This window comes from Xenopus laevis, chromosome 7L (genome assembly GCF_017654675.1).
Source record: "Xenopus laevis strain J_2021 chromosome 7L, Xenopus_laevis_v10.1, whole genome shotgun sequence".
Lineage (NCBI taxonomy): Eukaryota > Metazoa > Chordata > Amphibia > Anura > Pipidae > Xenopus > Xenopus laevis.
This window is the reverse complement of record NC_054383.1, coordinates 44,333,590-44,360,640: the sequence shown is the minus strand read 5'-3', so window position 1 is coordinate 44,360,640 and position 27,051 is coordinate 44,333,590. Positions and strand designations below refer to the sequence as shown.

General features: G+C 36.3%; 1 protein-coding gene across 1 annotated transcript in view; it reads left to right on the top strand.

Moving 5' to 3' along the window:
• Positions 1–27,051, top strand: part of cdh23.L (cadherin-related 23 L homeolog) — a 588,894-nt gene that overhangs the window by 395,182 nt on the left and 166,661 nt on the right. Inside the window, exons 18-25 of the mRNA XM_041568893.1 lie at positions 1,408–1,480; positions 1,680–1,796; positions 7,804–7,916; positions 12,252–12,359; positions 21,578–21,767; positions 23,071–23,216; positions 23,554–23,773; positions 25,290–25,442. Of these exons, the coding sequence (XP_041424827.1) occupies positions 1,408–1,480; positions 1,680–1,796; positions 7,804–7,916; positions 12,252–12,359; positions 21,578–21,767; positions 23,071–23,216; positions 23,554–23,773; positions 25,290–25,442 (1,120 nt within the window). The remainder of the gene's footprint in view (positions 1–1,407; positions 1,481–1,679; positions 1,797–7,803; positions 7,917–12,251; positions 12,360–21,577; positions 21,768–23,070; positions 23,217–23,553; positions 23,774–25,289; positions 25,443–27,051) is intronic.

Here is a 27,051-nt window from a genome sequence, read left to right as displayed (position 1 = left end):
TAATAATATATTGATGTCCTGTTTGAGCCTTAATAAGTCATGAGTCATTCATACATAAGCTCATGCTAATTAACAAGTGAACTGTATCTCTAAGCTGATTCTTTGCCCTTGATGGGCAATCAATCAAACTGCCATTTTTTTATGTTTTTCAAGAAAGATTTATAACGTATTTGACTGTGGTGAATACCAAGGTTGATACATTTAAGCCAAGCAGTTAAACTGTTAATACAAACATAGAAACATAGACCACTCTTTCCCCCTTTGTATATTGCAAAAGTGTACAGTAAAGCACTGTGAGCAATATTACATTAAAGGGGTGGTTCACCTTTAGCATATCTTTAAACCTACAAATAATAAAACATTAAAACCAGTTGCAAATTGTCTGGGAGTATCCTTCTCTACGTTATACTAAAAGTTAACTCAAAGACGAACTACCCTTTTCATTTGTTTTGAGGGTTTACTTTTTAAAGGGCTCATATTGAATGCAAGCATATAGTTTCCACACTAATGTGACACTAAGGGGGTTATTTACTACATTTAGAATGCAAAAATCCTGAAAAATTCGTGATTTGTTTTTGATAAAATCACACTTTTAATAAAATCACAAATTTTTCAGAATTTATTAAACCCCTAGGATGGAAAAGTCTGAATTAGAAAATCCGGCATCTCAGACCTGTCGAGGTTGCATATAATTCAGTGGGAGAAGTCCCCATGATTTTTTGATGTGCACTGGGTTTTCGGGCAAAAAATCATAAGAAATTTGAGTTTTCCGGTGAAGAATCTGAAAAAATCGTGAAAATCAGATTTTTCCCCGGAAAGCTCATTTTCAGGAAAATGTAATAATAAATAAGCGCAAAAAATCAGAGCAGATTTGATCAGAGTTTGTAGCAGAAAATGTTGAGATAAAATCGGAGTTTGATAAATAACCCCTTTTGAGGCAAATTTGTTAAGGGACGAATTGAAAATTTGAATTTTCATTTTTTTTTTACGGTCAAAACTGTCAAAATTTACTAAGGAGTTATCCAAACATGATTCATATTTTTCATACTCTGGCCTTTTAAGAATTGGAATTCAACTATTCGCCACCTAAAACCTGCCGAATTGCTGTTCAATTCAATGGAAGAGGTCAAGGGACCAATTTAGAGATGTTTGCAGCCTTCCTGACATTCAAGTTATTTTCAGAGAAAAATCTCGAATTGAGTTTGATCAAATTCGTTTCAAATTCGATTAAAATTTTCAGGTTGTTTAAATTCGTCTGAGTTGAAAATTTTGATTTTATTATTAAATTTCAATTAGTCGAATTTCAAATTCATGTATTAAAAATAATGAAAAGGTTCAAGCAAAAACATGTAAAATGTTTACAGTGTGTTTGTACACAAATATATTCAATATGGATTTCTTTTGCAGGATGAAAATGACAACCCTCCCACCTTCAGTCGACCTTCGTACATCATTACGGTTATGGAAAACATTATAGCAGGTGATGTTCAGAGTGCACAAACATGTTAAACATAGTTGCTGATTGAAAATTCCCTCTCTCCCCGTCTGGGCTGCAAGTATATTAGGTTGATTTATTGTGAAATTCCCCAAAGCCCCAGTACAAAGACAAATTGAATTTGCCATCTTGATAAAGAATCTGGAGTTAATGTTTGAGATGTATCCTTCTCTTTTGCCTTCAGGTGCAACTGTACTTTTTTTAAATGCCACAGATCTGGACCGTTCAAGAGAATATGGGCAGGAATCTATTATATATTCTTTGGATGGCTCCCCTCAGTTTCGGATTAACGCTCGATCAGGTGCAACCTTTTTCTGTACTTAAATGCTAAGCTCTAGTAATATAATAGGTATGTGGTACAGTGTATGTACAGGTGTGTGATCTATTATAGAGAATGCTTGGGACCTGGAGTTTTATTGTACTGTATTTACTGTACTGTTTTACCGTACCGTGGAGCGCCATGCTATTGGATTAACATATTAAAAATATTAAACATAAAAATAAACAAAAAATATAGTGGGGATGGTTTGCAGCCATTGTATTACTAAACAGAAAATATAAATGTTAAAACAGTTGTTTAAATTCAGAAATAATGGCATTGGTATATTTGTGAGTTTTCTGGATAATTAGTTTCCAGGCAATATGTCCCATACTTGTACTATTAATGTCTGCCTTGATTTCTTTGGTTAGCAATAGATAGTTAATCTCACACAAATAATAGAAAGTATCATTGACTAGTCACCTGATTTATTGCTACAGGTTAAGGTGGGCATACATGCTGACATTCACTCTCCATAAAAAGCGAATATCTGCCCAATTTGGCCGCCCATACACTGTGCCAAGTCAGGTTGATGTGATTGTTGGCCTGAATGCCAATGATCACATCATATTGCGGAGACCCTCAGGACAAGGACCCAATGAATGCACTCGTGGTCCAGCTCCAATGATCTAACCTGTCCAATATCTGGACAATTTTCCGCCAAATAACAGTCAAGCAAGGCCTCTTGAGAGCCCCAAAAAGCCAAGTAGGCAGTTAATATTGGCCTGTGTATGATCAGCTTTACTTCACCAACTGTAAACTTTGTGACCTCCATTACATTATGTCTGTAATAAACGTTATCTGTTATTCATGACACATATCACACCAGTTACACTTTTGTCAAACAGTGGGACGGGTATGTAACAAAGTATTGCATGAACAAAACAGGGCATAGTAGAAGGTGTATCCATTTTCTTAGACATCCATTAAGACTATTTATTATTTTGATTCCAGTTTTAACATTAGGTGGCATCAAGAACTTGGAAGACTAATTAATGTAGCCTGCAGGTTATAAAGCTGATTTAAACTGAACAGAAACTCAAGAAAGCAGTTACTCTAGAACTAGAAAAGTCCCCTGGCTGGTGGAAAAGATTTAGTAACAAATGTAGAAAAATGTTCTTTCACCAATTAAAAGTCAGGGTAAATGTTCTTTCTAATTGATCACAGTGGCACTATGAGTCCCATTTATTAAGCTTTTTTTGTGTTGCAAAATGAGTTGCAATATTTTATCCACAAAATCATATGGAAAAGGTTTACACCAAATTAATGTATTTAGTTCACGGTTCTAAAACCTCTCCCTGTACCTATGTAAATATCAAACTGTGCCAACTGAATAGCTTGAAGCTGAAATACAGGTGTGGGATCTATTAACCATAATGCTCAGTTCTGGGGGTTTTTTGGATAAAGGAACTTTCTGTAATTTGGACATTAAACAAACTCAACAAGATTGTTTTGCTTAAAGTAAAGATGCATTATATCTTAGTTGGGATAAAGTACAAGATACTGTTTTATTATTATTGGTATAGGATCTGTTATCCAGAAAGCTCCACATTACAGTTATTCTCCCATAGACTTTTTTTTAAATCAAATAATTACATTTTCATTTTTTTTTTTAGTAATAATACAGTACCTTGTACTTGAACCTGTCTAAGACATAATTAATCCTTATTGGATGCAAAACAATCTAGCTGGGTTTATTTAAGGTTTAAATGATTTTTGGTAGACTTAAGGCATGGAGATCCAAATTACAGAAAGATACCGTATTCAGAAAACACTAGGCCAAGCCAAGTAAACAGGGAGTCATTTTTAAATTATTTGATTAAAATAGAGTCTATGGGATCATTGTTATGTATGACTGATATATCATATAGTCTCATAGGGAACTGGACATTTAAGCATGCACTGGATATGTTCTAGATATTACTTAAACTGGAGCACAACTAATAATGAATGTAAGGTTACATTAACACCACTGTACTTTAATTGATGCAAATTACCTACTTTTCATTTCCTTTGTATGTTTATTTTTTTTATTCTGTCTTCAAACTTAATAAAAAAAAAAAAATAGTCTATGGGAAATGGCCTTCCGGTAATTAGGAGCTTTCTGGATAATGGGTTTTTGAGATAACGTATCGCATACCTGCACATAACATGACTTAACATTGCATGCACTTGCCACACTAGGATGGAAATTTTGCAGCTGTATTGATTTATTGTTGAATGACATAGATTTTTGCTAGTGATGGGCGAATTTGTGGCGTTTCGCTTTGTTGAAAAATTTCCAGCGAAATTCGCAAACTGGTGAAAAATTCATGAAACGGCGCCTGCGTCTCTTTTTTGACACCGGCGTCTGTTTTTTTTGGATGCCGGCGTCCGTTTTTGGCAAAATTGTGCCGTGTCCAAGAAAAATGGATGCCAGCGTCCATTTTTTTTTTTGACTCCCGTGAATTTTCGCGGCGGTTTTGCAAATTTATTTGCCGGCGGTGGTTTCGCAAATGTCTAATTTGCAAACCACTTTTTGCACTTTACCTTTACAATAAGGCAGCAAACAGAAAACTGCAGGCAGGATGATGCAGCAGAAAGTGTGTTTGAAAGCCGTAGCTACATATATATCAGCTTTTAATGAAATGCTAATTAACAAAAGATTGTGAGCTGAAAAGTTGCTATTAAAACAACCCTTGATCTGAAAAGTATTGTTGGCAGCCGTATGCAATGCAGAGTGGACACCAGCTGATTTGCAGCCTTTACACTGGTTTAAATCCTTTCAGCTGCCTCACAGAGCATAAAACAACAGAGCAATAGTGCGTTACCTCAGCTCAGACAATACCGACTGCTGCTTTGTAAAGACATAAGTACATTTCGTAGGAGTAGAAAATTAGTCGCACCGGCTCTGCTAAGGCGTATTCTTAATTGGAAGTAATTTGGAGGACGGGTGGCAAGATCCATCATTAAGACATTTAAATATTTAAAGCTTTTTAAAGATTAATTTTTTTTAAGCCTGGTAATTAATTGATGGTGCAAAACTTTTGAAGCACGTATAGCCTAAAAGACCTGTCTGCATTTTTAATGTTGTTCCATCTGAAATAATTTGCTACTTGCCTTAGGCATCTTGCCTTTAAGCAACTCTCGCTGCTCTATCTCCTGTAGGAACTGCAAGTACTGAACCTTTGTTCTACTATATGATCCTTATTTACTCTACTGCTCTTTATATGTTTATCCACTGAAAAAAATACAACAACTAAACATTTGCACTCCTGTGGGATTTTATTATAAATGGCCAAAGCCGATTATTTTCCCAGTTATTGTGCCTAAAATGTGTACTTTTAATAGAGAAACAAGTGATTAAGTTACATAGTCAATTTGGGTTGAGAAAAGTCCATCAAGTTCAAGCCCTCCAGATAAATATATACAGTAGAACCTCAATTTTACATCCCTTGATTTTGAGTTTTCCCTCATTAGTGGTGCTTGCGAAGCAAAGCATCACTACTGTTATCTTGCAAACTTATTTTTAGTGGTGCTTGCGAAGCAAAGCATCACTACTGTTATCTTGTTTTTAGTGGTGCTTGCGAAGCAAAGCATCACTACTGTTATCTTGCAAACTTATTTTTATTCTTCTTCCGTATGAAAGTTTGGCGCGTAACTAGTCCCGCACCGTTTGTCCTAGACCCATGAATGAGGTGTCAAATCGTGCGGCTTAATCGGGAATGGGGTGGTATGACTTTTCTAAGGGGTGGGTGGTTAATTGCCCCTTGCGGGGGCAATTAACCACCCCGAAAAGTCCCATAGATTAACATTGAGGCCAACTTTTGACGGATTCTAGCGCAGAGAGGGAATCTTGTAGAAACGTTAAATTTACCACATTTGAAGAGGTTTGCGACCTGTGTCAGATGATACCCCACACGAGGGTATAAGTTTTACCCCCGGGGCAGGAGAGGTCCCCAAATTTGCCCCATTGACTTATAATGGGGAATTTATCGAATAATTAGTTTGTCGCAGACCCATGAATGAGGTGTCAAACCGTTCAGCTTATTCGGGAATGGGGTGTTGTGACTTTTCTGTCCTATTTTGGGGACCCAAAAAAGTGAGCGGAGCCGCAAACAACCAATCAGATTTTCCCTATTGACTTCAATGAGAAAATGTAAACAGCTGTAATTCTCACAGTAATAAAGCCAGAGCTCCCAAACTTGGCACCGTGGGTCACTGGGTAACTGCAGCCAAAATTTACAAAAAGTGGGCGGAGTCTACAACAGCCAATCAAATTTCAGCCATTCAATTAAATAGGAAAATTTTAAACTGCTGCCGCTCTTAGACGGTTAATGGCAGCCTCCTCAAAGTTGGCACAGTTGGTCATTGGGGGACTGGGATTAAAATTAAGAAAAGTGGGTGGAGCCAAAACCAACCAATCAGATTTCTTTGATTGGTTTTAATGGGAAAAATTAAGAAGGCTGCCATTCTCTCAGTATTGATGTCAGGGACCTTGAATATCACAAATGTGGTCGCTGGGGGTTTCCACTTCAAGTTTAGAAAAAGTGGGCGGAGCCACCAACAACCAATCAAATTTCATTCATTGATTTTCAATAGAAAAAAATAGAAATGCTGCCATTTTTACACATTAAATGACAGCATTCCCAAACTTTGGTATGTTAGTCACTGAGTGACTGTGGTTCACAATTAGGAAAAAAAGGGGCGGGGCAACAACAGCCAATCAGATTTGGGCCTGAGTTTTGCCACGGCAAGCACCACTCACATTTTCTTCAGGAAATGTACCTCTCTAGTTTTACATTGTTGTTTTGTGGTCCCACCTATATATTATACATAATACATTTCCCTGATTTTACATTTTCCTGAATTTTACATAATTTTTTTCTGGTCCCCTGAAAAACGTAAAATGGGGGGCCAAAGTCGAATTTTTAATAAAATTTTTAAAGAGACAGTACATGATAAATTCCGATATTCTAATTTTTTCCGAATTTGGACTAAGTCGAAGTCCACAAAAAATAGCTCGAAATTCGATTTTTTTTTTTCATTAAAAAATTCACCTCGATATTTGATAATCTGCCCCTTTATGTTTTTATATGATTTTCTAGTAGGCTTAAGGTATGAAGATCTAAATTACAGAAAGATTATCTGGAAAGCCCCAGATGCCAAGCATTCTGAATAACAGATCCCTTACCTGTATATATACAAGTGGTTATAATTTTGGTGCCATGCCAAGATTGTAGAATCCAAAACTCTGATAATTGCATGCACACCGTGTTACTTTTCTTTCAAAATTTATTTGGAAACAAAGCATATTTGAATGCACATATCAATTGTATATAGACGTTTTGGTTTATGGTCTGGCATCATCAAGTGCACCACTTTGTGTAATTTTACTAATGGCATTACTCTGTGATTAGTTTGTTTTTTTTCATTTAGCTGACTCTTTCTTTACATTTTCTTATAGAAGGGTTTTTTTTATTTTATTTTGCCTGAGCTTTATATGCTGAGCCACTCAAAAATTAAAAAAAAACCCTCTGAAGGTTTGCATTAGTCCTTAGTGCTAGCAATTAGACTAGAACTCTAGGAAAAGGTAAAACTAAAACCTGATGGACTATGCCTGTTTTTAACACAGTAAATGAGGCCCCTTCATTTTACTTCCCCAAAGCTATAGTTTTATTGCCCCATTAATGATAAATTATGTATTTTTAAAAAAAAAAAAAAAACTGTATTACTATGAATGAAATGATCTTCTGTACACATACAGGTCTATTCACTGAATATATATATATATATATATATATATATATATATATATATATATATATATATATATATACATACATATATATGTGTGTGTTTGAAATCTCTCTTGGGTGTTTAGTTTTAGAGGTGCAAGTGACATTCCATTAAATAATGGGGTTCTGTTGAGGAAGCAGGATTAGGAAAAATTAACCTTGCCTATAGCAGTGCTGAGAAAGCTTTATATATATTTCTTTACCTCTAACAGGGGAAATCACTACCACAACATTGTTGGATCGAGAGGCCAAGTCAGAGTACATATTAATTATCCGTGCGGTGGATGGTGGAGTGGGACCCAATCAGAAAATCGGCATTGCTACAGTAAGAACATATTTATACTGTGAATGGGTTACTGGTAAAATAAAACAAGAAGAATTATATAAGGAAATGATATAAAACCACCATTACAGTCACAAGCAGAATACTGTAGTGTAATATTAGAGCCACTGTTTATGACATATGTGTAAAATGTCTGCACTTTTTTTTTGTATCCCTTGCTGTTACTAAGTTCGGCTATGTACCTAGAGAGAGCCTATACTCTACTGATATGTTCAATTTATGATTATATATTTTGGCATTTTTTAAATATGTGTTTATATCTTTATAACAACATTGTAAGGGTTTAAATTCCATTACAAAACATTTCTTAGCATTGAAAGAACTCAAATATCAAAAAGCCTACATTGCCCTACCACAGGAGACCTATTTTTCAAGACTCAGACCAGAAACTGGTAAATCGCATCTTAACTACTAAAGGAATCTCCATCACATCCAAATGGCAGCCGTAAAATATTCCCTCCTGGATGGAGATAAACGGAAAAATATACCGAATAACAATAAAGGTTTTGAATTTAGAATTGACCTTATTCAGACTAAAATAGATCCCAGGTCTGCCTGGGAAATGCAATCCTCTTACTAACAAGGGACACATACATGCATTCAATATTCTTAATATTCAAGTGAAATAATTGGAATTTTATCATTTTAATATAATATATTATTAAAGAGCATATATCCAAAAATTTAACAATGATATGAGGCCTATTTCCAAGGTCAAGAAAAAAGCAACTTATTTAAGCAGGAAACACAACAAAGTATTCACATTGTTCTATTCATTTTAATAAGGCTAAAACATTTTTTTAATGAACTGAGAAAATAAATGAAGTTATTAAAGACTTTTCTCTTTAATTTACTCATTGACGTCTATTGGACCTTGCCAGCTTTTACTTGCCAAGCTGTTTTCGTCTTTTTCATTAATATACCCCAACCTGTGGTTTCAGAAAATACTTGTTCATATTTTTCGTAGGAAAAAACACTAACTATGTTTTTCAAAGTGATCTTGGTTCTGCTGCTTGCAAAACTGATCCTGATCCACCAACAGCTGCTGACTGCCTGGCATTCAATACAATCAGAGGCCTCTGAGTTCCGGACAGCAGGTAGCAACATGCAAGGCAGATTTCCTGCATACATAATATTGTCCTGCTCTCTAGAACTCTGGAGCACTTCTCATCGTCTTCAAGTGGGGCAACCGGTGGCCATCAGTAGAATTCAAGATCAGGATTTCTTCTTCAAGTAGCAGGAAGAGTGAATAGTAGAAATTTTTTAAACAATTTTTAAAACAGCCTGGAATTTCTAATTGAGGTATAATGAAAAAAGTCTCACATAAAAATGGGAAAAATATTTTTTTTGGAATGGCGTACATGTAAAATATCCTCACGACTAACTTTTACTATTAACTATATTAATAGTAAATGACATTATGACATTACACAAAACACTATAACTAATAAAGCTTTGATACAAAAAATAAAAACTATGAAGGCTCTGTACACAATGTTCTAAAGGAGCAGGCTTTTAAAATGTAAGGGTTTCCAGAAGTAGTCCCAGATTCTGAGAAACTACACATTGTCTGGGTCCCAGCACCTTTATAGTACAAGTTTTTTTTTCTACCTGGAGACCTGTGGTCTGTATTATGATCATGTCACAGAGGTATAGTGTTATGTGAATTCCTTTTAACTACAAGGGTTCATACCAGAGCATGGCATTGGTGGAGGATTGCTTTGTGGGCCCTGGTACATTTGGGAGAGCAGAATTTTTCCTCGGGTTGTCCTGGGGGCAAAATATAAATGCAAGGTCTACTGTAATTCTATAGTAGTTTGCTGGTATGTCATGCCTTATGGCATCATTATATTAATAAAGAATAATATTCTTGTAAAGGAAACATACATTATATTCATAAATATTCTTCCAAAAGAAGGAATATCTAAATGATTGTTTAAGTCAGGAAAGACTGGGTTTCATTACTAAGACCACTCGTATTCTCCCCCTGTTACCTTGGACAATTAATTTATTTTCCCTGCAGCTTTCTTAAATTGAGTAATGCAGGGTCTATCAATTAGCAGTGTGTTGAGTGCTGCTTAAATTAGTAGCCTTGCAAAAGACAATAAGATAATCACAACTAATTATTTTGTCATCTTAATAATTGCTTGGCAACAGGGTTAAGCAGCCTTCTTATGTGAAAAATATGCCTTCCAAGAAAAGACATGTAACTATATAACTGATGCACTAAAGATCCTTATAGACACCCCATAAAAAACATAAATGCACCCGCTAATACCGGTCTGTATCCCAACAATGAGTCTGTTAATATAGTCTATAAAGTTTTACAGATAATCACAGCACTCCACATAGAGTAGAATTCTCAACTCGCAAACGTGAAATGTGAACTATTTTTCCCCAAAACAGTATTACAACTTACTGTATATTTACACAAACACATTGCTACACTAACTGCCTTACATGTTTCTTTCCTGTGAGGAATTAATCATAAGGGCCCAAGAGAGAAACAAGAGGAAACTGTTTTGCGTCCATTTATTTATTCTCAGAAGTTTTCATAACAGTTTTTAAGAATACAATTTTAATTTTAATTATCTGGAACAGAATGCATTTTTTGGGGGAATACAGAGAAATACATTTGTTCAAGCTCTTGCCCAATAAGTCAAGCTCAGTCTCCTAGAATTATAGCATTTGTATTGTAGAAAGAAAGTAGGAATGGCCCCACGGTTGTTTTCCTAGAAATTGGTGTGTAGCTGTGTGCAAATAGGTTGTGTTACTCTTCTCTTATATAGGCTGTCTCTGTTATGCCATAATTAAGCAAACTACAGAATTTCAGTAGATTTCTACCATAGCAAACAACTTTTTTTTTTTTTTGCTCCCCTTTTCATCTGAGAAGTGTAATTGATTTTCATTTATTACAATTTTAACGGACATTTGGACACCAAATGAAAGGCTACATCATGTGTTACTACAAAAGCTGTGTTCATCACAGATGCCCACAAAAGGAAAATTTGGCAACATACAATGCAGGTCACACAGCAAAGATCTACATTTATTGAATGCTAAAATCACCTTTGTTAAGGATGCACCACAATGAACTAACCGTCCTAAATGGGGAAAATATACTGTTTATATATTGAAAATAATTACATTAAAGGCAATAATTTACTGTACTGACCATGATATCCTTTATATTATGCTATTTTCTTGCTAGGGTTAAAGATCATAAAGTGTCTTACATTCTATGTAACTTTTAGCCTTCTATTGTAGAAAATAATAAATTTTCTAGTGCACAAATAATATAGCTAATAAAATGAAAAGAAGAATAAAGGAAGTTTCTTAGATACTACCGTCAGCAACATACAGGGCTGAATTTGATGGCAGAGTGCCTTTTAGACTGCTGCACCCACCCACATACAATACTGCTCTTGCACCAAGCCAACCAGCAGCACTGGGGAGTTTGCAGGCAGGACATTTGGACAGCAATATAAATGTCTTGCCCAGTGTAGATGCTGCCTATGTGACATGCTGCCCTTAGCATCCTGCTGCCCTAGGCCTTCACAAAAATCTGGGTTTGGCAAAAATATTAAAAATATTGTAGGTTAATTTGCCTATCAAAAGCCAAACTGATGTGAACACAAGTCAACAATAAGTTCCTCTCCATTTAATCAATAGTATATTAGTAACAACAATAACAGGAAGCATAGGGCTTTGTGCATATTTTATGGCCTCTTTACACTATTAGTGATAAATGATCATTAGTAGCCAGCGTTAATGCAAATATGCTTATGTGGGTAACAGGAGCAAGCAGAAGTTACAGGGCACAAAAGAAGTGCTATTCAATTAGCAGTTTCAAGTGATGTGTAAAAAAAGTTTTGCAAGTGATGACTTTACTTACACTGTTCATTTTATTAAATACTTTGCATAACCAGCAGTGTTAATTAAGGCAATACGAATACATTTGTGATGAATTGCATTTGTGTCTTGAAAAGCTTAAAGCCACATGAGATGTTACAACTGCGCTATGAAATTTCAGTATTGTTTAACGTACCAGAAGTTAACCTGGTATTCGGAAATTGTTTTTTCTGTATTCCACATCAAACCCAGGATAGAGACAGTTCAGGAAAGCGGAATTATTCCTACATTCTTTCTGTTAATATGTATACGACTACTCCCATTATGTTTCCAGACTGCCCTCACAACTTACAGACTTGTCATTCTTTCTCATATAAAATATTTTGTTCATATACTGTATGTGTATTTGTTATGTAGAAGTTTTCCATAAATATACATCATAAGATTGTTTTTTTTTTAACTTAGGTAAATATTACTTTGCTCGACATTAATGATAATGCTCCACAATGGAAAGATGAACCGTATCTTATTAACCTGGTGGAAATGACACCCCCGGATTCAGATGTCACTACGGTATGTTGGAAATTCACAGTACAGCCACTGTACCAATACTCTTCTATAGGGAAAATGAAATGGGTATTGTTTTATAAAGAGGATAAAAGAGTAATGCAGGGCCTTAATTTTGAGGAAACAAAGAACCAGTTATAATGTATAAAACAAGGGGGATAGAGAACAGGAGGATATGTACTGCCTAGTGATGTGCGGTTGAGTATGGGTTGAGTTGAGTACAGGTTGAGTATGGGTCCTACAACGGCAACATTTTGCAGGTTAGAGTCAGGTGTGCATTAGGATTTTACAGGTTAGGGTCAGGTACAGGTTGAGTTTTTCCTGACCAGCACATCACTAGTACTGTCATTGAAAATGATAAAGAAAATGGCTTGATTAAAGATTATATAGGAAATTTAGTCAATTACATAACCTTTGATATAATCAAATGAGCCATACAGTATAACATTGCCACGAGGCTATGTTATAACTACAAAAAGGAACTAAGGACAAGGAGGATTTGTCAAACAGAGTTGCAAATCATCTAGCTATACTTGGTGTTTCAAGATAACTAATCTGATATATTTACAGTTCTTTCCTTAGAGCTAAGGGTCGAGACAAAATTAAACAAAAATGAAGGGTTAAGACAAAGAGATATAGATTTTTATATATTTACCAACTTTTCTTGCTTTTTCTCACCTGTGTTTTTTCAACAAAAACATTCAGGTGCCCAGACATGTAGAGAACCATTCAAATCCATTGGTACATTAGCATTTTTATGTATAGAAATATCTATCGCTACACTTACCCCTAATTCCTATATACATTGATGGTAAAGCAGCTTAATATTTCTCAATAACTGTTGAGTTCTTAAGTTGCTTTACCATCAACATATGATAAATGTCCAAGAATCAAAATGTGCAATAGACATTCTGTGCCACTTGGAATTTAAAAAAACCGATGACACAGTTTGAGGAGGACTAGAGGTAAACTTACTAATACATCATAAAAATCATGTGACTACTGTAATATTCTTGCCAATCACTGAAAGAGTTCCAAGAGCAGGAATAAAATAGGGGCAGCCGGGAAACACAGATGAAAATAGAGGGACCAGATTACATCACAGATGATCAGATCCACAAAGTGCCTGTTGAGATACAGTTTCAGTTGCCAGACTGCTTTTTCTTGCATGTATAATGTTTCAGGGCTAAATACATTCTTCCATATCTTGGGGTCATGATCACACCCGGATTTGTGGAAAGGCCACCAAGGCCCAGGCCTAGGGTGACAGGATTTTAGGGGGCAAGATGCTACCCAACCACACCCACATTGGTTCAGAAACACTGTGGGATGTGCAGGAGATAAAATAGTTTTTTAAATTTCCCGTGTGCCAATCCCCATTGCTTCAGTCCCGATGATGAAAATTTGCGTGAATAAAAGTGAGGGGACAGGGGTGACGGACATGCTCAGCAGGCTTGGGGTGCTCGCTATGTAAATCCGGCCCAAAGTCACTTTTGCCATGAGGCTTCTGATATGTGGCCTTGGATGTCAGGTAAAATGGTTGGTTTGTTGTTTACAAAATTTGTTTTCAAGTGACATGGATTTTCTATTTGATTCTGATTCTGGCTTTAGAGAATATTGGCTATTATCAGGATGTTGGTAGAAATATTTTCCTTTGTCTGTAGAAACAAAAAAATGGTATTATAGAACAGGAAAAACACCTCAAGAGAACTAAGAGAAAAGCAAACCCAAATGACATTACTGAGCAGAATTAAGAATGAAAAATGTTACATAATAACTTAGTCACAGGGGAATTTCTTCTCTGGATTGAGAAATAGAAATCCATGGCAGATAATGTGCACAAATACACTTTCAAAATATGGTATTGAAAAGGAATATAAGTATATATAAATATATAAAATTTGACTCTCCTGATTTAGCAAAAAAAATACATTTTATTTCCCGGCATTTTGTATAGACTGGATTTAATTAACAACGTTTACTCAAACCCCCTGTCCTCGGGTTCTTTCATACTTACTGAATATTTATTTTCTTCCTCTGAATGTTAATGTATTAACTTAATAGAAATTTAATAACGCATTAAATTAATTTTTATTTTTGTACTGATCAAACATCATTACTTCTTCCTCTAATTGTATTTTAACAAAAGCAAGTGGCATTCATCACACAATTAATTTTAATATAGCTTTTCCTATGTTAAGGTTATGCTGTGGTTAGGAACACCATGTGTCAATGTAGCATGATTCTGATTGTGCTTCCTGAAGCGTATAGTGTTTTTTAGATGCCAGTGTTCCTTATTAGCTTTCTCATACTGTAACTGGGAAAGGTGCAACAGTGAAATAGTTTGATTTTTGTGTAAACAGAAGGCAATTATACCCCTAATATTTATGCTAACACTTTGGCGCAGGTTTTTGCATACAATCTGACTGACAGTTCCAAAGCCGCATAGTCTCCTATTAAATGGCATTAGTTACATGCCGATTGTTTACTAAGAATTGCACATTTTCTACATGTAAGAAATTTTCCATGGAAGGAAGAAAATAATATTCATTTTTATTGTGACCAGTTGTTTTCAGCTTCAGCAAATATGAGATTTGGAGATTTGCTCAATTGTGTCTATGAGCAGAATAATAGCTTGAGTGTACAACAGAAATGAATAGATTTGCAAACATAGCAAATTGAGCCATTTTAGGGAAACACTATTATTCCTTGTTAATGTATTGTGAAGGGATGCATGTTGCTCCATTTTAAGATGGCATCTATTAATCTTATCCACAGTTATAACAATTATTTAGAGGAGATGTTTACTCTTGGACAAAAATGCTGCATACAGTAGAAATCATACTGATTTCTAGTTTTCTTTTTTACCTATAGTTATATTTGACACTTAGCATGTCAATAATATCTCAACTGCTTGATAATTTCAGAAACCCTAGTTGCTAGGGACTACCTCAGTAGATATAGTTGACGATAATGAGCTGTGCTTTAAGTAATCCAAGGAGATGACTCTAAAATGTGGAGTTTGATAGAGTACCTCTTGACAACGATGGCAGCACTTTTAGTAGTGGTGGGGATAACTGCCTGACATGTGATTTGTATTTTGCCCGACGAAGGGGCCTTGGTGCTCCGAAAGCTTGCAATGTATTTTTATTGTTAGCCAATATAGGTATCCTTTCTACAATGCTTTTTGTATTTGTTTGTTTTTTTATTTGTTATTTTTGCTTGTTGGTAGGAATTGTTGCTGTGAGATAGCTGGTATAGTGAAGTGAAATTGTGTCTAGTGCAGTGGGTATAATATTCTCAAAGAATGGGCTGTGGGTAGACAGGTACAGATGGATGAAATTGGGTGTATAGTAGCAGTGAGTAAAATGACATCAGAATATGGACTGGTGTATAGCTGGTATAGTAAAGTGAGATGATGTGGGTGGCATTAGTGTAAAGACCTCTAAAGGAACTGTGGCTGTGAGGTAAGGTCAGATAGTCTCTGGGACAGGATTGTGATTATGAATAGGAGGTAAAGTAGGATGAGATACTATCAATTGAAATAGGAATAATGGCAGTATCACAGTGGCTGTGGGATAGCAGGTATAGTATGGCAACATGGTTTCTGTAGCAGTTTGAAATAACCCTTAAATATTCACTGTGGCTATGGGATAGAAGGTATAGTAGGGTGAAATTAGTTGTTTAGCAGTGGAGCCTCTGGGAAGGAATTGTGGCTATGGAATAGCAAGTATAGTAGGCAGAGATGGTGGCTATAGCAGCAGTAGGGATAATAATAACATCTGGGAAGGGACTTTGGCTGTGGGATAGCAAATATAGTAGGGAGAGATGGTGCCTAGAGTAGCAATGGGATAATAGTCTCTGGGAAGGGACCGTGGCTGTGGGATAGCAGGTATAGTAGGGAGAGATGGTGCCTATAGTAGCAATGGTCTAACAGCCTTTGGGAAGGGTCTGTTGCTGAGGGATACCAAGGTATAGTAGGGAGAGATGGTGCCTATAGTAGAAGTGGGGATAACAGTCTCTGGGAACGGAATGTGGTTGTGGGATAGCAGGCATACTAGGGAGAAATTGTGCCTATAGTAGCAGTGGGGATAATAGTTTCTGGGAAGGGAGTGTGACTGTGGGATAGCAGGTATAGTAGGGAAAGATGGTGCCTATAGTAGCAGTGGGATAATAATCTCTGGGAATGGATTGTGGCTGTAGGATAACAGGCATAGTAGGGAGAGGAGGTGCCTATTGTAGCAGTGGGATAATAGTCTCTGGGAAGTGACTGTGGGATAGCAGGTATAGTAGGGAGAGATGGTTCCTATGGTAGCAGTGAGGATAATAGTCTCTGGGAAGGGACTGTGGCTGTGGGATAGCAGCCATACTAGGGAGAAATTGTGCCTATAGTAGCAGTGGGGATAATAGTTTCTGGGAAGGGAGTGTGACTGTGGGATAGCAGGTATAGTAGGGAGAGATGGTGCCTATAGTAACAGTGGATAATAGTCTCTGGGAAGGGAGTGTGACTGTGGCATAGCAGGTATAGTAGGGAGAGATGGTGCCTATAGCAGAAGTGGGATAATAGCCTCTGGGAATTAACTGTGAAAAAACTGTGGGAAAGCAGGTATAGTGTTTCTGTTATTAAAAATAGCATCTATCTGTTATTATTAAATTTAATTTCCTGTATTAATGGGGGTCATGACATCTATGTCTTGTTTATTAGGAATTGATTAAACAAATACGCTTGGTATAGGTCTCATGTTGATAATGTGATCTGCTTAATATAGAGAAGGTAGAAGGTATATCATTAGGATTGCCACCTGTCAGGTTTTCATCTGGACAGCCCGGTTTTCAGAAGGGCTGTGCAGATGACAACTGCTTGTCCGGATTTTCAAATTTGGAATTTAATCACCGGCCCTGCCCCCTGTCTGGACTCCCAAGCCACAAAAGGTGACACGCTTTTATTTTACACTTATAGCACAATGCAAAAAAACCCACAATGTTTGCCCCAGTGAAGTAACTCATAGCAACAAATGCTTATAATGTGTATAATTTATAGTTGGTTATTGAATAGAATATATTTTTTTAAACTCCGCATGTACATAAGAGGCCCTGCTGCAGACTGATTTTTACAGTGGTAAAAATATTAGATCATTAATTTTTGATTTAACATCGGCATAAGCATTCCAGTGTGGAAAATAATTGACCAAATCGTTAATCCACAAATTCGATTTTCATTGGGGATTAATGATTTAGATGGCTGTTAGAACTCAGCACCGCTGCTAAGCTTTACTGCCTAGTAAAGCCCCTTTGAAAATGTGTTTGAAAGCAACTAGTTTAAGGCAAAATATTTAAGGGTGTCCCTACTGCCAGCTACATTGTCCCAACACAGAAGGTCAGAAAATAATTGTGAAAATATACCATTGTATTAAGCATTAATAAGTCATAAATGAGTCATGGCTTCCTTGTCAGGAAGACAGAACTTCAGTTGTTTACAGCTCACAGCATAGATATTGGACCAGATTCAATTTCATGATGAAATCATATCTCCAATTTCTATTCCAGATTGTCCCATAGAGCCAGATGCAATTCAATGAGAAAATGTGTTTATCAAATGAAAACTCTATTGAATCTATAGGAAAACTGAAAAGTTTTTTCTCCTCAAATTGAATCTCACCCATATGTTTTTACATGATAAACCAGCAAATAATGCTTTCTCACTGATTTGAATCTGGCCAATTGTATGTAATCAGATGGCACTCACAACTAAATTTTCTAAATAATCTCCTTGCAACGTTTGGGAATCCACCCCCTTTCTCAAGTGCTCTCACAATGATTAACCAGGAAACAGGTACAGTATAAGTAGGTAGTAAAGACGCTTCATCCCTCAGTTAGTAACTTTACAAGGTGCATAATCAAAAAATCATGAATAATTTAACAAAAGTTCAATAGAATACTGAAATAGTCCAAATTCGATATATCCTCCATGTGTATCCCATGGTGGCTGTGAACATAAACTGTATATTAAGATACATATATCCATGAAATGAAGTCACATCCATATTACAGCAGAAAAAGCATCACATTATCAAAAGAAACAACAGATATTCATTGAGTCCCATGGAGGGGCAAATTTACTAAAGGGCAAATTGACTAATGTGGGCGAAAATTCACCAGCGTGACGTAATTTTGCTAGTGAAGGAGATAGACTCTAGCGGTACTTCACTTCCTAACACCTGGCGAATTTGCGCTCTGACGAATGGACATAACTAAGCAAATTCACTAAGATGCAGATTTTACTGAATGTTACCTCTTGCGTCAGACTTGCCTTCACCACCTCAGACCAGATGAAGTGCAATAGAGTAGATAGGAGTTCCTAAAAAAACTGTTGAAAAGCCCCAAAAAACGCTGGCGTCTTTTCCTTTTTCAGGGTGATAGGCTGAAAAAGAGAGCACTTTTTTTTGGGGGTAACCGGTTTCCCCCCCACATTTCCTAACATATGGCACATATACTATACACTGGGCTCATGTGTAGGGCAATATAACAAGTTTATTTTATTAAGGTTTCCCGGGCTTGTGTAGTGTAATGTATTTGCTGCAACATATACGTCCATTGAACTTTATCTTCCTGCCGTATGCAACGCTAGCGCAACTTCGCTTTGCTTGGCGCAGTAACGCTAGCGCAACTTCGCCAGCGTTTGGCGCCCTGGACGCAACTTCAGATTTTAGTGAATTAGCGTTGTCCTGACGAATCTATACCTGGCGAAGTGTTGCACTGTGAGCGAAGCCGTCGTTGCCGAATTTTTTGGAGGTTGGTGAATTTGCCCCGTAGTGTTTAATTTATCAGCCCACATTGTTTCATTTGTAATATTAATTCATTATAATCACCACCACTTGAGGGAACAACTACTACTTGTAACACAAGCCATCTTTACTACTGTGGCCCTGTGTTTTGAAATGTTTACTCACGGGTGTAACATAATTTTTTAAGTTCACCTATTCTTACCCCGATTTCTCTATTAGTTTTACCTAAACATGCTTTATTACGGTCATTTCAACATATATAGATATATATGACACCCATGGTGTTACAGGTAGCAAAATCCCTCAATTTATTGGTAAAACCTTTAGATGGATGATTGAAGCTTTCTCTTAATTATGCTATTACAGAACCCACATGATAAACACATGTTGCTGTTGTGAGTGCCATCTGATTACCTACTTGCTATTGTTGTGTATGGAACCCCTGAGGCTCAGGTTAGGAGCAGCAGGACATGCAGCCAGCAGCTTTCCTAAAGCAGTCAGTAAGCATGTCCTTTCCCTCGTCAATGAGCACTGAATTTTTATTTGGTGCTGATTAAAGAGCAAAACATGCAGTGGGGCAAATGCCTTTCTAAATAAACACTAAGGGGAGTGGCCTTGTGCTCTTTAGTGCTCTTGCACTTCCCCCCCGTTTGGTCATAAATGACCCCTAAAATCTTTTTACACGCCTAAATAAAATATCTTATTTACTAAAATTGCCATTTTAAAATAGAAATGTCTTTTTAACTAAGTTGTAATGTATGACCTCTTTTATTATGGATACCCTCAGTTCTTCGTTGGTGGGTATTTATAGATATAATTATAACACGATAATTGAAGAAAGGAGACCAGCAAAAGGCAAACAATTCAGTGTAAGATTCTGCAATTCTGACGTTGGAAATGTACATCAGATTGTTCAGTTTGTGTCTTTGAAAACAACATATATGCCACAGTTTGGTTCTCCTTTAAGAAACCTGTAAAAAAAAATATCCCTGTATCTCTGAGCCTGTTACTCAAGTAAACTGCCCGTTTAAAACACATGGCTCCTTTACATTGTAAAACAAATGAAGCATTTTAAGCGTTTGGATAAAAACATACCAGCCTCAACTATTTGCTGAGGATTTATAACGCGTAGACCGAAATGTAATTAAAATTTTTTCATCACTTTCTATAAAGTAATGTAAATAAGGCAATTGGGCATTCAGTATCTAATGAGAACTGAGAATAAGCACATTTTAACTATTGTCTGCCAAAAGATTAAAAAATGGTACATAAAATAGGAATTGAGTTAGGAAATGATGAATGCTCTTAAAGGAACACTTTTACTAAGGGTCGAAGTGAATTCAAAGTGAATTTTCTAATTCCAAAACTTCGAATTTCTAAGTCATTTTTGGGTACTTCAACCATCGAATAGGCCAAAATTCAATTTGAATTGAAAAAAATTCAAATATTCGACCATTCGAAAATCAAAGTATTGTCTCTTTAAAAAACTTTGTCTTCGACACTTCACCACCTTAAACCTGCCGAATTGCTATGTTAGCCTATGGGGACCTCCTAGAACCTATAGCCAGTATTTGGCTACGTTTTTAGAAGTCAAAGTTTTTTTTGAAAATCATTCGATCGATTAAATCATTCGAATCGTTCGAACGATTTGAATTCGATTGAAAATGGCTAAATTCACTCAAAAAAATTTTGACTATCGAATTTCTATAATTCGATGGTCGCATTTCGAAGTAAATGTGCCCCTAACATTAAACATGACAGCATATTAGTTTAGTTGCAAAAGCAACATACATAAGAATGATACATGTTCTTGAACTGCCCCCAAAAGCTCGAAAAAAGCTGCTCTTTGCACCTAGTGCTGGATTTTTAAGCATATAGGGGGCACATGTTTGCACTTCTGCCTGGGGGCATAGTAAATGCCCCCCCATAAAGATAAATAAGTAAGCTTAGTAGATAGGTCTCATTATGTCATCTGCTTAATATGGAGCAAGAACGAGGCATATTACTGGTAGAGGGTAATGTACTTTTCTTATTACAGGGGTATTGTTCAAATCTCTGCAGGCCTCTGCACTCCATCTCAGAGCACAGATACCTTTTCAATACTCTTTGAATGAAACATATTGCTTAATGCTATGTCATTCAATAGGAGCCTGTGGTTTATAATTTAGGGTGCAAGGTACAGAGTGGCAGAATGTGCATCCCATATTGGGGCCCTGTCCTTACCTCCAGCATTGCGTTTGCATTATGTAAAATAAAACACACATTGATAAATTCGCTATTTATTTTACACAACTTTTTACGCCTTTTTTTGGCAATTTTCATTTCACACAGCATAATAAATAGGCCCCTATGTCTACAAAGAATTACATGCAATTGCTCGGCTGTAAGTAAATCAATTATTGTTTCACAAATGTTCTGGTCCAATTATCTCTACAATAGGTGGTTGCCATCGACCCAGACCTTGCTGAGAATGGTACACTGGTTTACAGCATCAACCCAGCAAATAAATTCTATACCCTGAACAGCACCACTGGAAAAATTCGGACGACAGGGATAGTGCTGGATAGAGAAAACCCAAATCCCGTAGAGGCTGAAATGATGAGGAAGATTGTCATCTCAGTAACAGATCGTAGGTGTCCTAAAATGCTTTATTTCCGCTAGTGTGTACTGCTATCATCTGAATTGTGAATATGATTGGATTTTCTCTTTTACAGTAACCATGTCCACTTTAAAGTTCAGGCAGCAGGGGGCACCATCAGATCGTACGTTGGGCTGGTACAGAAGCCCAAAACATAATATACAACATTTTTAGCTTATAATCTTTAGTAAGGCTTTAGTTCTCCTTTAAAGGGGACCAGTCACCCAAAATGATTCCAAATCATATGTTATCATGTTTGTCAAGAAAAATTAACTTTAATTACACTGTATAAATTATTTGAATCTTGCTTCCATTAGTCTGGGAATTCATAATTATAGCAAGCAGGCAGCAGCCATATTGTGGACACTGTTATTAAGTCAAGCCTTGTATCATCTCAGAATTGTTTGTGTACCAGAATGGGGGACCTGATGTCCATCCCCATGCACTGGTTACACAATTAAATGGTTAAGAGAACTGGGGGAATGTGGGGAGAGCAGTGACATCTAGGAAGTGCTGAATGGAAAGTGAAAGTAATTGCTTGCCCCGCCTCTATGCCGCCCTAAGGCATAGAGGAAGGGCAGGCAATATTTGATTGACAGCTGAGATTTTTAAATGAGTTTACAAAAGCTATGAATGCTTTAATAAAAAAAAGAAATTGGATTTCATATTTAATTTGAAAATGACTTTTATCATACAGCTTTTTGTGTCTGGGTGATGAGTCCACTTTAAGTGTTTTCACGCATAATATATAAAAGTGGGCTATTAAAGGAGTTGTTCACTTTTAAATTAACTTTTAGAATGATGTGGAGGGAGAATTTGTAGTTGATTTTCAACCATGCATTGATTTGAATAAGAAACTGGAATATGAAATAGAGAGGGCCTGAATAGAAAGATGAGTAATAAAAAGTAGCCATAACAATACATTTGTAGCCTTAAAAAGCATTTGTTTTCAGTGACCCCCATTGGAAAGCTAAAAAAAGTTGGAAGCAGAAGGCAAATAATGGAAATATAATAAATAAATAATGAAGACCAATTGAAAAGTAGCTTTAAATTAAAAGTTAACTCAAAGGAATCAGTTTGTTAGAGAGAATGAACTTTCCCATTAAAGAAGTGATTTGAGAAGAACATCTATTTCATGTAACACATGGTGAGTTAAATGTCCTGGAAGGGGCTTGAGCACGAGATTTGCGCCTGGGGGGGGGGGGGGGGGGGGGTTTATACAAGTTTATTTTGCAGATGTTGTTTTTGTGAAAAAAACAAGTGTTTCCTTCTAACCTTCCCTTTCCCTTGACAGGTGGAAGTCCTCCTCTTCGTGCCACCAGCAGTGCTACTGTTATTGTAAACTTGCTGGATCTCAATGATAATGATCCTACTTTCCAGAACCTGCCTTTCACTGCTGAAATTCCAGAGGGAACTGCTATTGGAGTATCTGTATTTCAGGCAAATACCTTCATATTTGTTCTTTTACCCTTTTTAATGGAGGGCAGAAGTGATGCTGTAAAATTCATTTACATTAGAACTGAGATGTTTACGATTAAATACAACTCAAATAAGGAAAAAAAATATTTATTGATTCTCTGTTGCATTCTTATAGTGATAGTCAATGCTAGTGGGAAAAGGTAAGAAGTAAACAGAAAACATGATCTGGAATATATTAATATATATTAAGTTACCTGAATAAATGATACTGGACATAAAACTGGTTGCTCAGATAAAACAGCCTTTGTCTGAATAACTGATATAAATATATATATATATATATATATTCTTTTGGCAGGTGGTGGCAATAGACCTAGATGAAGGTCTAAATGGTCAGGTGACATATCGCATGCCTGTGAGTATGCCAAGGATGGATTTTGTTATCAATAGTACCAGTGGGCTGATCACCTCTATAGCTGTACTGGATAGAGAAAAGATTGCTGAGTATTATCTTCGTGTATTATCCAGTGATGCTGGAACTCCATCCAAGACTTCAACCAGCACCCTCACCATCCGTGGTAAACATCATAATTCTCCATCCTGAATAGAATATAATAGAACTACATTTGTAGATGTTATGATTCCCTGCTAGAATTAAAGGGGTTGAATTAAAGAATTTAAAGGGGTTGTTCACCTTTAAATTAACTTTTGGTATGATTCAGAGTCTGATATTCTGAGAGAGTTTACAATTGGTTGAAAGCTGTAAACAGTCAAAAGAAGAAGGCAAATAATTCAAAAACTATAAAAAAAAAAATGAAGGTGAATTGAAAAGTTGTTTACAATTAGGCAATTTTTTGCTGCTTTTAACAAGAAGGTTAATACATTGTGGTACCATACAGAACATGCATGCAATTGAGGTATATGTAAGAATATGCAGATGATACATCTGCTTAATGCCCATTACCAACCAATGCAACTGGTGTGAAATATACTAGCAGATGCAATTCTAGCTAACTTCCAGCAGGGGCATGTACATTAGAATCCTTAGAAATAACTTAATTAAAAATGATGCATTGCACTGAATTATTGCACTACTTGTAAATAAGGACAAACCTACAAAGGAAACAATTATCTCTTGCAAATCAGTATGTTGTGCATTGTGCTCAAACTGATAGAACAAGAAAAATGGAATTTGTATAATGTAAAATATATGTCAACTGCAGAGCCACAGTGTATCAGGATTCTAACTGTGCTTTGCAAGAGAATGTCTCCATTTTAGTTGCATGGGGAGACTTCATCTTCAGTGACATAAAAAAGTTATTCCAGAGTCTTTGCTGGGAGATGTGTTAGAAACTAAGCTACAAATATATACACCATTTATAAAAATATAGACAAAAGAGTATAACAAAACACACAAAGAGCATAAGATAAGAAGGCTTTGAGAACCCAGAAGCACATTAATAAATTATTAGTAATTAAGATGGCTATTTAGATAAATGGCACATTTTTATAAAAGGAAATTATAGCGAAAATGCCAGTGTTTCAATGCATTTGGCATGAATGGCTCTTTAGAATTCTTGTACATTTGCAAATATATTAGTTATCTGGGAATGCAGCCCTAAGCAGTAGATTAAACTACATCTGATGCCCTTTGTGAAACTAATTTTCATGTGTGATTGCATCATAAACATGCACCGCCGGAATGTGATAGCATAGAAACACATGCTAGATAAATCAGATGTGTACATAACCATTCCACAGTGGAACCATGGTTACCACACTGCTGTCGTATACACAATTATGGCATGAAGGCTACAACTTCAGGCTCAACCCACCGTGCCAAGGAAGTGTGGTGCACTATGAATTTATGATCTGAACATAAAAAGTGAATCCATTTTCAGTTGGGGCATTCATAATGACAGAGGAAACATACCGCCTAGCTTCAGGGCAGTATGGATTTAAGCTCCTAAATGGCACTGCCCTTAGACACTATGGACAACGTAACCCCCCTTTTTTTTTTAATTCATTGGCTTTTTTGTGTACCTTACATGATGTTTAACTGACCAATATTCTATCTGTGTCCTTCATTTGCAGTTTTGGATGTGAATGATGAGAGCCCGACTTTCTTTCCCACCATCTACAATGTCTCCTTGGCCGAGAATGTCCCTCGAGATTATATAGTAGCACGTCTGAATTGCACTGATGCAGACACTGGATTGAATGCTGAGCTCAGCTATTTTATAACTGGTAGGAAATGTCATTCATTAACACTATCCTTGTGCCAGCCTTCTAAGGAATTATATTAAAGGGGTAGTTCATCTTCAGGTTTTAGTTATTTAGCTTTTTGTCCAGCAACTCTCCAGTTTGGAATTTCAGCAGCTATCTGGTTGCTAGGGTCTTGTTTAGCTTGGCAACCAGGCAGAGGTTTGAATGAGAGACAGGAATATGAATAGGAGAGAGACTGAATAGAAAGAAAAGAAATGAAAAGTAATACAGATCACAGAGGAATTGTTTTTTACTGTTGGGGTCAGTGACCCCCATATGAAAGCTGTGAACTAACCCTTTAAGAAAAAAAAGAGCCAGTTTGGTAATTGCAATGTAACCTTTTTCTGTGTTATTCTATTCATCATGTCACAATGTGGGGTCACTGTCATACTAATTGCAAACTTGAGCACAGCATGGGCTAAAAATTAGATCCTCCTCATAGGGTTATCTAAAATCACAAATTCTCCAACAGTGGTGCAATCACACAGCATGCTTGACTATCGTCATGCCTACATGGAGGAGATGTTCAAACATATTTATCAAATGGTAAATACCTGCAAAAAAATACACAAAAAAATTTGCATGAAAATTTTGTGGTAGCTACCACAACACTATAGGAAATTGAATTGCTGTTTTTGAGCTTTCTGGTTGTATGTTTCTGGGTGCTAGATCCCAGTACCAGTATTTGAAAAAGCTCACATTAAAAAATGAATTTAGTTTATTTTCACATCTGCTGGATTAAGTTTCATGTGAGCCTCTAGGCTGGAGCATGTCTAGTTTTCCCATGCTGTGGTCATTTACAGAAATAGGAGAGGGTTGCTATCTGATTGGTGCATTCATTTTCACAACCTTTACATAAGCCCCAGCTAATTCTACACAGCTTTAATAAAATCAGATAAGAGGAAGGTTAAAACAGAGGAATAATGAACTCTTCAATATATATTGTATGACAGGTGAACTTTAAGTCCAGCAATAATAAATAATTGAAAAGACATTACTAGTCAAAGCCTTGTACAACATTAACAAATGTACACATGTATAATATTAGGATTTTATAATGAGTTAATTTGAACGCTACAGAAATTTCTTGCCCTTTTTACTTGAGGCCCAAATGTAGTCAGAATTGAAACCCAAGATTTTATCTTACATTAACATTATACAGTATCTTCTTTTAAATAATAACGTCTGAAATATCAGTTTATTATTATTACAGTTTCACAGTATTGACAAGGATCTTGGTGACTGCTCTGGCTCTTATCCTTACTCTGTAACTTGTATTACTGCACATACACAAGATTTTGTCCACTGCATATTGCCCACCCGATCTAGTAAATTAGTGTGCACAAGTTAGGAGCCAAATCACATTTTGCATATGGGAATCAGTGAACAGCCAGCCATCTGAGAAGGTAGGGGGTGCGGGTCATAATATATAGTATACCTGCGCTTATAATTCTGAAGCATTCTGAATACTGGTTGCAGATACTAATTGGAAAGGTTTAAAACTGCCATGTGAGTTGAAAAAACCCTGTAACATAGGGTAGAGGTCTTCATTTCCCTTTAAATAGAGAAGGACTCCAATCCAAATATTTAA